The 14,826-nt window shown below is 33.9% G+C and overlaps 1 protein-coding gene across 1 annotated transcript; it reads right to left on the minus strand.

The window, feature by feature from the left end:
- Window positions 1-12,872: 12,872 nt before the first annotated feature.
- On the minus strand, window positions 12,873-13,769 carry LOC118205858 (uncharacterized protein F54H12.2-like). Its single transcript, XM_035378138.2, has one exon. The coding sequence runs from the start codon at window positions 13,767-13,769 to the stop codon at window positions 12,873-12,875; it is 897 nt and encodes a 298-aa protein (XP_035234029.2).
- Window positions 13,770-14,826: the final 1,057 nt, after the last annotated feature.

Here is a 14,826-nt window from a genome sequence, read left to right on the forward strand (position 1 = left end):
GCATTTGAGAAATATTGGAAATCAGATTTAGCTCACTTCTTAATTTCATAAATTTTGGTTTGGGCAACGGTTTAGTAAAAGTATCTGCAATCATGGGAATCTGTATTGCAGTATGTTATCTCAATTATTTTATTATCTTCCATTTTTCTTAAAGAGAAATATTAATATGCTTTAGCCTGGTATTCATTTTCCTCTGTTTTATAAGAGCTATTGTCCTCAAATATCTGAATATTATTGTCCTCAAATATCTGAATGGGTAGTTTTTGAGGTAGTCCAAAATTTTCAAGATCTAATACCCATTTGAGCTCTTGAGCAGCAGTAGCAGGAGAAATAAGCTCGGATTCGGTAGATGACAAGGAAACACAATTTTGTCTCTTTGTGGACCAAAATATTGGATCGTTTCCTAAGAAAAATAAATTTTCACCCTTTGATCTTCAGATGCAGAGTCAGCATCCGTATAACAGGAAAGTGTTGTTGAGTTAATTTTCAGGCAAATGTTCTTCGTAGAATTGAGGTATTGCATCACCCTTAGAACTGCTTTTCCAGTCCTTCTCATTTGGAGTTTCATTTTTCCTGCTTAATAGATTCACTGCAAGGGTAATGTCCCATCTGGTTACAGTGGCTATGTATAATAAGGCTCCAATGGCTTGACTGTACTTGGTATTGTCCACTGGTGGATAGGCGTCTTCTTCCTTCAGATAAGAAATATCCATTGGCATGTAAAATAGTTTGTGGATATCTGAACAAAATACGAGGGCTATCCAGAAAGTAGATTACGTTTTGGAATAAAAAAATAAACAAAGTATAGGAAACAAATTTTATTATATACAGATGAAAGCCACACTCAAATACTACTTTTCTACATAGTCACCATACAAATTAAGGCATTTATCGTAGCGATGTACGAGCTTGGAAATTCCTTCGTCGAAAAATTCGGCCGCCTGCGCCTTCAACCACTTCGTTACCTCTTCTTGCCTTCCATCTTGCACAAAACTTGTGGTAACCAAGCTTTTCGCTAATGATTTCGTGCAACAAACTTCGCGAAATTTGTGGAAAACTCAAAGAAAGTTCCGTTATTGTGAAATTTCGATTTTCACGGACTTTAGCATCGACTTTTTCGAGAAGTTCGGCGGTCACTATGCTGGGTCTCCCACTTCCCACTTCGATCTTCGTCGTGAACATTGGTTAGGCCATTTTGAAATCTTATGACCCACTGACGCACTCCACCTTCAGTGATAATGTTGTCCCCATACACTTCACGAAGCTGCCGATAGATTTCTATCGGTTTACAGTTTTTTGCAGTCAGAAACCTTGTTACTGAGCGCACCTCGCAGCTCGCGGGATTTTCAATTAACGCAGACATTTCAAACCGTCACAGTATCTGAACGGAGCACAGCACGAACCTCTCACTAGCACGGCTAGATGCAGACTGAGCTGCGCAACGCTCTGACCCCAAGATGGCCGCGCTAGCCCCGCCCCTAGCGGACACAGACGGAAACGTAATCTACTTCCTGGATGGCCCTCGTATCTTTCTATTTTTGATTTTTCACTCAATAGGAACGTGTTTTCATCTCTTTTGATGTTGATTCCTAAGTAGTTTCTGATTTATCCTAAGTCTTTTGCTTCAAAGAATTCATTGAGGGATTTGATTAGCCTTTTGATTTTTTTTCTCTTTTGCATGCTGTAAGGATATCGTGTCATTTCTATCTTTCTTTAGAAACAAGCATAGGTCAGCCGTACTCTGCGAAAAGTTACTATTCTTTAATACTTCTTCGACTTTTTTATTCCATGCTCTAGTAGCTTGCTTTAGTCCATAAATAGCTTTTTTCAATTTGCAAACCTTTTCTTTATGTCCGGGTTGAATTGTGCTTACTGACTATTCCATGTATATTTCTTCTAAATTTTCGTGTAGAAATGATGTAGTGACGTCTACATGCCTCACATTGATTTTACCATATGCTGCGACAGTAAGAAAAGCTCTGATAGTTGTATGTCGAACTACTGGTGCAAAGATATGATCGTAATCAGTTCCAAATTTTTTACTATAGCCTTTAGCAACTAGTCGCGCCTTGTAACGAATGACTTTCATCTTCGTTTTCTTTCAGACTGAAAATCCATCGACAGCCAATAGGTTTCTTTCCTGCAGGAAGCTCAACCAGTTCCCAAGTTTTATTTCGGGATAAGGAATTGATTTCTTCGTCAATTGCGAGTAACCATTTTTTTTTTTCTTCGGAATTCAATTTATCCAAGTCTTTAAAATTCTCTGGTATGGTTTTGATTGTGTTGGTTAAAAATCCTAGTCGCTCTGGTGGTATTCCCTTCCTTTCTGATCGTCTTGGCTCTTCTTTGGATACATCTTCAGCTTCTACGTCTTCAACCTTTGGATGGAGAAAAATTTCAATATTTTCATTTGCTGATAATTCTTCGACAAATTTTATGCTTTTACTGATGATTATATGGTTTTCACCTGTATAGATTCTGTACCTTTTTTATCGTTGATCGTAATCGAAAAAAATTCCTTCAATCGCTTTCTGGTCTAAATTTTTACAGTTTTCCTTATGTACGTATGCATAGGCCGTGCAACCAAATTGTTTCATATGAGCTAGAATAGGTTTTCTTCCGCTCCATGATTCATAGGGAGTCTTTATCACAAGCTCTGGTTGGAAGGCGGTTCTGGATGAAATTTGATGTGTTGACAGCTTCACCCTAATTAAAAATTTTCTGAAAGTCGGCCTTAGGACAGCAGGCACCTGGTCATCTCAGTAAGACTTTTAATTTTTCTTTCACACACATCGTTCTGAGGAGGCGAAAAGGGAACAGTTAGTCGATGTTTAATGCCGTTATTCGATAGAAATTTCTCCATTTCTTTGCTGGCATATTCACTGCCATTATCGGTTCGAAGAGTCTATGGTTCTTCTAAATTTATTTCTTGTTATACCGACAAAGTCCTTTAACTTCATTCTTTTTCGCGAGCAAAAAGATGACAGTGTATCTAGTAAAGTCATCAATAAATGTTACTAAATAAAGTTTTCCACCAATACTTAGTAGGCATAGGCCGGCAAGTGTCACTATGTATAAGTTCCAGTGGTTTTTCTTGCGCGAACACTAGCAGCTTTTGGATAAGGAATTTGCTGCATTTTATTTTTTATGCATTTTGAACAGCTTTCATTATGAGTGCAATTATCTAATTTTATTCCTTCTGCAAGATTTTCTCTTACTAATTGTCTGACTGCATCATATCTTCGATGACCTAACTTAGAATGCCCATATTTGTATATAGTTTTTATTTTTACATTCAACTGCAAAATTAGTGCTTTCTGGATTTCTGATTAAACCAGTTTTATTATAAACTATTATCATCAGAATATGCGCGCATAATTATTTGGCTATCCTTTTTGACGTAACACTTTTCTTTTTCGAAAGTAACCGAGTATCCCTTACTAGCAATTTGCTTAACTGAAATCAAGTTGCTCTTTAAATCAGGAACGTAATAAACATTAGTCAATCGAACTTTCTGCCATCCACATTCATCTTCTACGTCAAGGTCAACAAATTTTCTGTCCTGTGAATAAAAAAAAAATTCCATCCGCTAACTTTCCGAATTCTCATATATCAGTTCTGTAAACAAACTTTTATCTCCTATTAGATGACTGCTCGCAACGGAATCGATGTACAAAACCCTTTTATTTTTATTTTGTTCTGAGCTATATCGTGGAGTAATTATTAAACCTTTTTCATAAATAATATTTTGAACTGGCGCCGATTGACAGCTGAATTCACAGCTTTCTTTAGCGGAAGTGTATGCGCTCATACAATGCCGGTTCGATTTTCCGACATGTCTGGTCACGCGATTTTCCACGAGTATGACCACTGCGTTTACAAAAGGTAACAAATTTCTTTTGTCCATTATTATCATAATTTATTGCAGATATAAACGCAGTTGAAGAATTAGAACTTCAATCTGCTTCTTGTTCTAGTCTTCTATTGTACTCGTCAGTGAATTTTGTATTTACAAGATCTGCAGTTATAAGAGTTTCCTCTCTAGCTTCAATGACAGTTATAAGATTATTGTATGATTCGGGAATCGAAACTAACAAAAGTGCGGCTACATGCTGATCCGGAATGTTATCACCGATAGCTTTCAGTCTTTCGACTAAGTCCATCATATGACGCACGGGGGAAACGGTGTAGCCTGTGGTGATGGCGATAAGGAGCGCGCCTTGCGCCCTCCATTAAGTGTGGCAACCCTAGAGGAGAAATTTCTTACGAGTAGCGAGCAGAGCGAAATAGGCAGGCTGTCGGGCAGTGTGCGCGAAGTTTCGAAATAAAGCATAATTTTTATTGTGCACTATGTCTTGTTAATATTTATATTAATGCAGTAAGAACATAATCTGTGATATGGAATTCGAGGATTAGTGGTAAAAACATATAGGAAAACACCATAATGGTAACCCGGACTGTGTTAAATCGTATGAACAGTTCTCAAGCACTTTCGGTTTTGACTACAAGCCATCACTCAAGATCTTCAAACCAGAAGTAATGGATTACATCGGTTTTCATCCTCCGAATCACAGATGAGTAGTAATTATAGATCATTTTATAATTCTGTTTTCTACTTATCATTTAATTTAATTTTCTTTAGTTAAATTTTTGCTTTTATTTTGGCTTAAAAACCTTGCACAATGTCTGATGTCCATGCCGTCCGAATTCCGGTTTATAACCGATCAGACCCATCTTTATGGTTTATTATGTGTGAAAGTACCTTTGCTCTTGCCACCCCCAAACCTATCACAGAATCCATTACTAAATATAATTATGTAGTTGCTCATCTTCCTCCGGATATTGCATCAATAGTGCGGGATTTACTTAAACCAGACCCTATTGATCCATATGCAAAGCTTAAAACTGAGTTAATAAATCGTTCGGGAGAATCTTCTCAGCAAGAAATTCGCCAATTATTATCTGGAGAGGAATTAGGTTCTCGAAAACCTTCCGATTTGCTTAGAAATATGAAACGTCGAGCAGAATCTTTAAATGTTCCTGATAACTTAATGTTAGAATTATTCTTTCAACGTTTGCCTTCGACTGTTCAGTCTATTTTGGCAGCGGTTTCCAATTTAACTGTAGATAAAGCTGCAGAAATTGCCGACAGAATTTTAGAAGTAAATCCAACCCCAGGGACTGGTGCCGTTTCTCGAACAGTCGATCAGTCTCTTGAGGATAAATTATTTAAACAAATAGAAAAATTAAACAAACGTATTGATCGCATTTCTCTTTCTCGTGGTCGCTCGCCAAATCGCGGAGATCGCAATAAGGAAAGAAGCAATTCTAAAAGGAGAGATTATTCTGTTTGCTGGTATCATAGACGTTTTGGGAAAAAGTGTAGAGATGACAAATGTACAAAACCTTGTTCATGGCAGGGAAACGAAACCAGCAAAGAATAGAGGCGACTTATTGTTTGCCTCAAGTTTCACGTCGCCTGTTCGTTCGTGACCGTAAAACAAACCTTTCATTCTTGGTCGATACCGGCTCTGACGTGTCCTTACTTCCAGCAAATAATTCTCAAAAACGGAATTCGTTCCAACAAACACTTTTCGCTGCTAATTCTTCTACTATTCATGTTTATGGTCAAAAAGCACTTTCTTTGGATTTCAAATTAAGACGACAGTTTACATGGACTTTTCTTATAGCAAATGTTAGTACACCCATTCTTGGAGCAGATTTTCTCCATTTCTTTGAATTGGTGCCTGATCTCAGAAACAAATGTCTCAAAGATTTAAAAACGCAAGTAGTATATATCTGATTGACTCTGGATAGAATTTTACTCTCTTTAGTGGCGATGGTAGTTTTACTCTCTTTAATGGCGATGGTGGCGATCGCCTCTTTAGTGGCGATGGTGGTTTTACTCTCTTTAGTGGCGATGGTGGTTTTACTCTCTTTAGTGGCGATGGTGGCTATGGAGTCGATGGTGTGTAAGGAAACTTGATGTTGTGGAGTTGTTGTCGGAGCTGAGTTAAAATATGTAATAATTTCAGATTATTATGATTTTGAAATGTTTAGTCATGTCATATTTTTTTCTGTGATTCCTACTTTTCTGAAACGAAAGATATGCTTTTTATGATGTTTTGGTGTATATACATTGTTTTAATTCGGTATCGAGTTGACACGTTTATATATATAATGATGAGACGCTATGTGATAATAATTATTCGCTTCCCTTGGAAAAAGGAAGGAGGAAAAATCCATTTTAGAACTAGAGGAAAAAAAAATGAGAACACACGTTCGAACGAATTTAGATTACAGGATGTTTTTTTGTTAAAAGGATGACAACTAGATTGGTGTGGTTCTTTATTAAGTCTATATGAGTATAATGACAGAATGATATATGGTATTTTTTTTACTTTCGGAAAAGAACAGAAAACGTTTTTAAAAGGAGGAAGGAAAAAGATTTAAAAAAGAATGAGAAAAAAAAAAACTCGAGAGAATTTAGATTACAGGAAGGAACAGTTCTTAATTTGTGATTGACATATGACATGATTTATTTTACTTATGGAAAAAGAGTAAAAAAAAAAACTTTAAAAATAATAAAAAAGGAGGACGCACGTTTTTTCCTAGAGAAATTAAAGATTGCAGGGGAGCGCACACATTATCAAAACAGATGAGTATTCCGAGGACGGGAACATAAAAAGATGTGGAAACGAGGATTGTTTTTTTTTCCCTTCTTCCTTCTTTGAATGTGCCATCGAAGCTGCATAGAGGAAACGCGAATGGAGGTCGCAAAGAGGGAGAGGGGAAACCTCAAGTATGGAAAACGAAAGCAGTTTTAGCTCGGAGGTCAATCTATTGGATCGAATGCGAAAAAAAAAAATGTGGGTCACTGAATAAAGTTTAGCAACTCCTTTTTCTTGGTAATAGAAATAATATTGAGGGAAGAAAAAAGTAAGCATATAAATGTACTGGAGAGGCGATGAGGGAAATTAGGACACGAATAGCGTATTTAAAGAGAAAAATTCGCAACGAAAAACATATTCCTGCATTCGTTTGATTTGCAGTTCCTGACAGAATGGAAAGTTCAGCTTCGACGAGCAATGGTAAGACATTTTTTATTTTATGCTTTGCGCTATGTTTTTCAAAAAAACTATTTTTTTTTCTACTTCTTAGAATTTCGTTCATAGTATGTGTATTTTTAAATTATTTTTTTAGACTGCAAAGTGAAAAGACACATTAACTTGCTTGACGACGAAGATGTGGAATTGAATAATCACCACCGTAAAAAAGCAAAGAGCTTCGATTTAGATTTAGCAAGCGAAGAGAAAAAAAACCCTCTTCCCATCGTACTCAATACATCTTGGTCGTAATCTTGTCATGGAACTCAAGGAGTTCCGTGGATCTCATTACATCGGCTTATCCAGACAGACCTCCAATAACGACATCAAAAATCGGTTTAACATCCCCCTTGAAATGCTGGATACCTTGAAACAGGCCTGCGAGCACATGATCAATCACATTAAACGCAATCGAGTGGTTTAAAAAAAACGCTTGTTTTTTAAATTTAATTGTATTATTATTTTTTTTTTCATTTTTCTTTTTTTTTGAAATCAGTGTGTTATTATGTATAAAAGAATGTGTTATATATTTAACATTGACTACTTTTTTTTTAATTGTGTAGCATTTGTAAAGTACGTGTTGTTTAAAATTATTCAAAAAAAATGAATATATCAATTTGAAGTAATTTAAGAAAATCATATGAGGTTGTTTTGTTCAGCACAACCTTTTTTTTGTAACAATCCAAAATAATAGTTTCTAAAATCAGTATGCTAAATTTTAATGTGCACAGAAATGCCCATCGCGGATTTGTGCGTTCGTATAGAGCTATTTGCAACAATTACAGAGATCCTCATCTACTATATCAGGACAGTCGACAAATAATTTTTTCATTATTAAGTAGTAGTAATATTCTTAGGTTAAGAATACTTATATGCTTAAGCATATTATTTAAGAAAGACGATGGAGACAAAGAAACAGAAAAAGTTTCTATTTTTGCTCCAAATGTGAACGAATCCTAACACAAGGACAGATATTGATAGCGATTGACAATGCATTTCGAAAAATATTTCTAGGCATTGATAACTTTATTAGAAACGGTAGTGGATGGACAATAAAGCGTCTGAACTATATCGACATTCAAGTAGGCAATTTAAGAGAAATAAGAGGCGGATGTAAACACATAGAATTGCCAGCAAAAATTAGAAACAAAAAAGCGGTTTTAAACATTAGTTGTTATGATAATAAATGCTTTTTGTATTCTGTTATCGCAAAACTATATCCAAGGAAACAGAATAAAAACACGTTAAATTATTATAAAAATATTTGAGATGTCTTAAAATTAGCGGGATAAAATTTCCGATTTCCTTAAGTGGAATTCAAAAATTTGAAAAGTTAAATGATTTAAAAATTAATGTATTTGCGTTTGAAGAAAATGAAATCGTTCCTTTAAGTATAAGCAAACAAAAAAATATCGACTTAATGAAAGAAATTGATTTACTTTTTTTTTGAATATCATTTTTTTTAAATCATAAACTTAAATAGATTATTAAATGTTCGTAAAGGTATTCATCACTATTGTAAAAACTGTTTGTTAGGGTTTCAGCGAAAATGCAGTTTAGAAACCCACATAAAATTGTGCGAAGGCAAAGAACCTCAGAAAGTAAGCATCCCTCAAAATTTAGTAGTTAAATTCACTGACTTGTCTAAACAATTATATCATCCTTTTTGCATTTTTGCGGATTTCGAGTCTCTCACTAGAAAAGTTTCTTCAGCTTTTCCGTCTGAGTTTCAGAGTTTTTCAGTAGCAGTAGAACACCACGAACCTATCAGCTATGCAATTCTTGTCACAAACATTAACGATGAAATAATATTTACGGAATACTACTCCGGAAATAATGTCATTAATAACTTTCTAAAAACTTTGAAATACCTATCACATAAATTGTTACAGAAAATGAAAAGGATTCTACCGATGGTGGAAAGCTCTGAAACTTATGACAGAAACTGTTGTCACATATGTCAAAAGCAATTTTTACCAAACGAGATACGTGTTCGAGATCACTGCCACTGCAGCGATGGACATATACGCGGATTAGCACACCAGACATGCAATCTAAATTATAGATGTACATATTTTATTCCAGTGGTAATACATAATGCGCGTAATTACGATTCCCATTTAATTTTACGAAATATGCCGAAAGATGTTTTCAAATGCATTAATATCACACCAGTAAATTTGGAAAAATTTACTATGTTTACTCTAGACGAAATCAAATTTATGGATTCTTATCAATTTTTAGACGCTTCGCTAGATACATTAGTTGAGAACTTAAAAAAGTCCGAACACCAATTCGAGATTTTTAATAGTTTTTTCAAAGATGAAACAAACAGATTTTTACTGCTGAGGAAAGGAGTATTCCCATACAGTTATCTGGATTCAGAAGCGGTTTTAAAGGAAACCTGCTTACCAGATAAAAGTGCTTTTTTTAATATTTTAACAAATAACCATATAACAGATGATGAATATGAACATGCACAACTCGTGTACAAAACATTTCACTGTGAAACAATAGGAGATTATTTAGAGCTTTATCAAAATGTTGATACTGTTCTACTAGCCGAAATATTTTCGGCCTTTCGCCGAATGTCCATGACGTACTATAATTTGGATCCCCTCCATTTCGTGACAGGAGCGGATCTCACATGGAATGCGGGATTGAAATATACAAAAGTAGAATTACAGCTATTCAGCAATGCCAACGATTACATGTGGATAGAATCACAAATGCGTGGGGGGATTTGTTTATTAGGCAAGCGACATGTAGTGGCTAATAATCCGTATACTTCAGATTATGACCCATACAAACCCCATAATTATATTTTAGCACTTGATGCTAACAATTTGTATGGATATGTCATGAGTCAGTCGCTACCATATGGACATTTCACATGGTTGACGACTGAAGAAGTACGACATTTCGATATTTTGAACATCGATCCTAATTCAAACGTTGGATATATTTTAGAGGTAGATCTCCTATATCCACCTGAATTGCATGATATCCACAATGATTTTCCGTTGGCCCCAGAACATTTAACAATAACATATAACATGTTGTCTCCATGTGCGACAAATTAAACATGAAAAGTGTTTTACCCTGCAAAAAATTGACACCAAATTTTTTCGAAAAGAAAAATTATATATGTCATTATTTAAACTTAAAATTTTATCTTGAACAAGGACTTGTTCTACAAAAGATACATAAGATTTTGGCTTTTTCCCAATGCAAATGGTTAGAAAGCTACATAGCTTTTAATAACGATAAAAGAACGGCATCCGAAAATGATTTTGAAAAATGTTTCTTTAAAAAAATGAATAATAGTTTTTATGGCAAAACATGTCAAAACGTAAGAAAGCGTGTTAATGTTAAAGCGGCCTTAAATGAAATTCAGAGCAAAAAAATACTTGCAAAGTCCCTTACTGGATTATTTTGAAGTGATAAATGAAAATTTATCATTATATAAAATGAAAAAACAAAATTTGTGTTTAGATAAACCAATTTATGTGGGTTTCACTGTGTTAGAATTGTCGAAATTGCATATGTATAATTTATATTATAAGTATTTTAAGAGCGTGTACAATGATAAATGCGAATTGATTTATACTGATACTGACTCATTATATATGAATATTGAAACTCACGATATTTTTAATGACATGAAAAAGTATTTCAATGAAATTTTAGATTGTAGTAATTTCGAAAAACATCATTTAATGTACAGTATAAATAATAAAGGCAAATTAGGGTTTTTGAAAAATGAAAACAATTTACCCATCAAAGAATTTGTGGGGTTAAAGTGCAAAATGTATGCATTCTCTTTCGGAAATACATGTAAAAAAAAGTTAAAAGGAATTAAAAAAGCTAGTGTCGCAGATCTGACCACTGAGTCATATAAAAAGATTTTGTATGATGAAACATTAATGAGACAGTATCAATATACAATTACTTCCAAAAAGCATGATATATGCACTGTTCTTCAAAACAAAGTAGGATTGTCGCCATTTTATGACAAGAAGTTCTTAAAAGCAGACGGCATAAATGCCAATTGCTATGGTCATCATAAAAATCTGCTTTTAGAAGATGAATGTATAGAAAACACATTTTAATATGTAATTATTTTTATATAAACAGCAGTCATTTCAAGAAAATTGAAAAAACTGTTTCATGTATTTTTTTTTCCTCTACTTAGAATATAAAAAACAACGAAATGTTGTTCCACGTCGATTATTCGACCCCGAATTTCTTACATCATGTAAAAGAAAGAATCTCACTACGAAAGAACTAATCAATATATTTGCCAATGGATTTTATCCACTCCAGTGAAAAACAGGCTACACACAATATGTTTTTTTAATAATTTTTTTGTATGTATATTTTTGAATGCTATGTTTTTTCATGTTATTTTATGTTATTCATATTCTGTTATTATGTATTTTGATTTGTATAGTTACTTTTTTCATGTAAACTAGTTTTTACGATAAAAGTGAAAAAAAAAAGAAAAAAGAAAAAAAAAATGGCAAGCCCCTCAAGGGCTTGCATATTCACGATGAAGAGCAATCTGTCGAAATATATATCAGATGCTTTTTAACGTGAGTATGCCAGACAGAGGGAAAAGATATGGTATGAAACTTATAGTATAATTTGTATATTTTTAAAAAATATCTAGTCTGTGTGATTATAAAATAAGAGTGAGTAAAAAACATGTTTTGTTAAATATACTTTTTTTTTATTTATTGCAGAAAAAAAAGAGATTACATAGTTTTTTTTAACATAATAATTGTTTACAAATGAAGTTCCCGAATAACTTCGTCGTCGGGAAGGATGATGAAGTATCCAATCTTCTTTTTAGTGCAAGGAACTGTATCTGGAACATCTTCACCGCCGCGTATATTTTGTTTCCCCATCATCACACAGTCAAATAAATTGTTAAACAAATTTAGTGATGAGTCATGCAATAACATTTTATCGCAGGAGAGTTGTAGTAGTAAATATCCATATTCATTTGCTTTCGAATGAGCATGAATGTGATTCATCACTTCCGAATTGTTCAAAATTTTAAAATAGCATCGTTTTCCAATCATTTCATTTTCAATTGAATTCCTGATACAGCTAGTAATATCTTTAAATAAAACATTATGCACATAATAATATTCTGTGCCATTGGAATCAAACAACAGATATCCGTAACGTTCCATGTTTCGTCGATGAACTAATGTTTGGTGGCTTTGCTCATATATATAAGCGCAGTACAACGTGGATTTCCCCAATGAAATGTGTGGTGGCAACATCTATTCAGTTTAAAATTTTTCTTCACGAATAGTTTGATAAATTTTTCATTTCTTCTTGTATTTCTTTTGTTAAGATCCTTTAATGTCAAATTTCTTGAATACTGATATAAAAAATAAAGCGTAAAGTAACCGCACGAGGAAGAAAAATTATTCTGAAAGCAAAACTTGTTATAAAATACTTTTTGAGAATTTTGATTCAAAAATCGCAGGATGTTTTTATTTGATAGAGGTAATCCATAGCTGTCGAAATAATACGCTTCATCGTTTCTAAAATAAATAGCAACCCAGTGACTGCCCGGTAGATTTTGAGGATCTAAATTCACTATAAAGCTTCTAAATTGATTTTTTACTTTAGGTAAAATATCCGATGCATATACTCCGCCAAAATGTTCCTTGATTTTTAAATCACTACAAGCTAATCTACACAAACTTATCGTATTCATTTCTCCTTTCGCCACAAGATATTTTTTTTTTAGTAATCCGTAAATACACTTCGAGATTTATCAATCTCTATGACATTACGATATTCTGCAAATGCCAATAAAGTGACTGTCTCTGGTAAACTATGGGAAAACTTTATATCGATTCCGATATTTCCATTTTTATTCACGCTTGTATGTGATTCACTTGCCGCATAATCAGGAGTCAAATCAAAAACATAAAGCGTATATCCATTTTTATATTCCTCATAATTAATGTTAATATTCTGAAAATTATGGTAACGGTTTAAATCAGTAAAAAGATTCATATAACATCTTGCATAACAGTCCTGTTGAAAATCAGGTTGGAGAGGCTTAGAAGGAATCATTTGACTCCCATTTAATATACAGAGATAATTTAAATTATAATGAGAAAATTGAAAAGGATTTTTTGAAACATTCCCGTTATATGCTTCATTTGATAAAAAACCTAAAATGATGCGCGTTGGTAGCTGCCCAATAAATGCATTCGCTATTGTTGTCGATTGTAGTCCATATGATAGAGCAAAGGTCTTAACTTCTATTCGACGTATTGGCATTTTAATCACGCCACTTTCTAACGCTTTTTCATGCGCCAGAAAAACGGAAGGTGAGACGTTTACCTTACGAACGTATAATTTTGCAGAATGAATCACAGTTTTAAATTCGTCGTCTTTGGACATCAAAGAAAAAATGTCTTTGTTTTGTTCTAATTTGATGCGCACATTAACACCATTAATCAGTAGCTTCGGTTGAGTAGCTAAATCAAAATGAAGAGGTTCTATTAAATCCATTAAATTGCTTTTAGCACAAATTTCGTGTCGCTTCTTGTATCCTGAGTTGGTTGAATTTTTGCCAAATACATTATGTTGTGATGCCGTATCTTTATAAAACAATGAGGATTTTAACATATTCTCTTGGCTAGATTTAGAAGAAAATAAAAGACTTTCGAGGATTGAACGATATGCGTAATTTCCCTGTGAAGAAATTTGTCTGTCATTGAGGTAAACACTGCACTCGGAAAACATAGTGTTTAGGAAATAATTGATCGGAGCAACATCATCTGTTTCTGTTAAATCGTGTCCGTTTTTTTTTTCACAATCTTTGCCTGTATATGTATAAGAGTATGTGCCAAATCTAGATAATGCTCTCCATTTCCACTTATATAAAACTCTATCGGAGTTTTATCATTCAGCGAGGCCACAGGATGAATTTCTAAAAATGAGGATTCTTCAATGGCAAGTTGTGTTGGTGAAGATGTAAAAAGATCCAGTTCACTTTTTAAGCACATGGATTCCATCGTGAAAAATATCTTTATGCTGTGTTTTTCGACGTTTTGTTTTAGTAGACTGAGTAGATTTTTTGTTTCGCTTTCTTTTTATACCCTTTCCATGTTGTAATTTGTTAAAAATATCATCTTTTATTTTTTTTTTGTTGTCTCACGTAATCTAGAGCGCGCCGAGTCTTTTAGAGAAGCACCAGATGCGACGTCTGAAAGGACATTTTTTCCAGTTTGTAGCAAATGCCTGCCTAAATAGCGTGAAGCTTTTAATGCCAATGGAGTAATATATCGCCTCAAATCTCCAAAAATTCCATAACCTCGTTGATGTGCTATACCTTGAAAGTAGGGACCTCCTCCACCAACCTGGGAACAGTAATAAAATTCGCACTCTTTTGAGCTCAAATGCATGTTGTTTCGTTTCGGAAACAAAGAATGACAAAATTGTGCTCAAACTGTTTAATTTATAGAGTGTTTCGTTTTTTAAAGGACAACACTACAAACGTTTTTCCACCAGTAAATATTATATTATTACCACTACTTGTTTTTAATTCAATTTCAATTGTGTCAACAAAATTCTTTCTGATCGGGAAATAAAGCGGTTTATGATAGTGTTTTACTACTTGTTCTTCCTTTTCATTCATACATGGTATAACTCGAAGAAGAGGCGAGTAAGAATCTCCAACATG

Source organism: Stegodyphus dumicola, chromosome 4, assembly GCF_044657685.1.
Source record: "Stegodyphus dumicola isolate Sdum_Otavi_A_Nest chromosome 4, ASM4465768v1".
NCBI classification, from domain to species: domain Eukaryota; kingdom Metazoa; phylum Arthropoda; class Arachnida; order Araneae; family Eresidae; genus Stegodyphus; species Stegodyphus dumicola.

What these genes read in the sequence shown, in the direction of transcription:
- LOC118205858 (XM_035378138.2), bottom strand. Translation starts at nt 13,769, where the DNA reads ATGTTAAAATCCTCATTGTTTTATAAAGATACGGCATCACAACATAAT.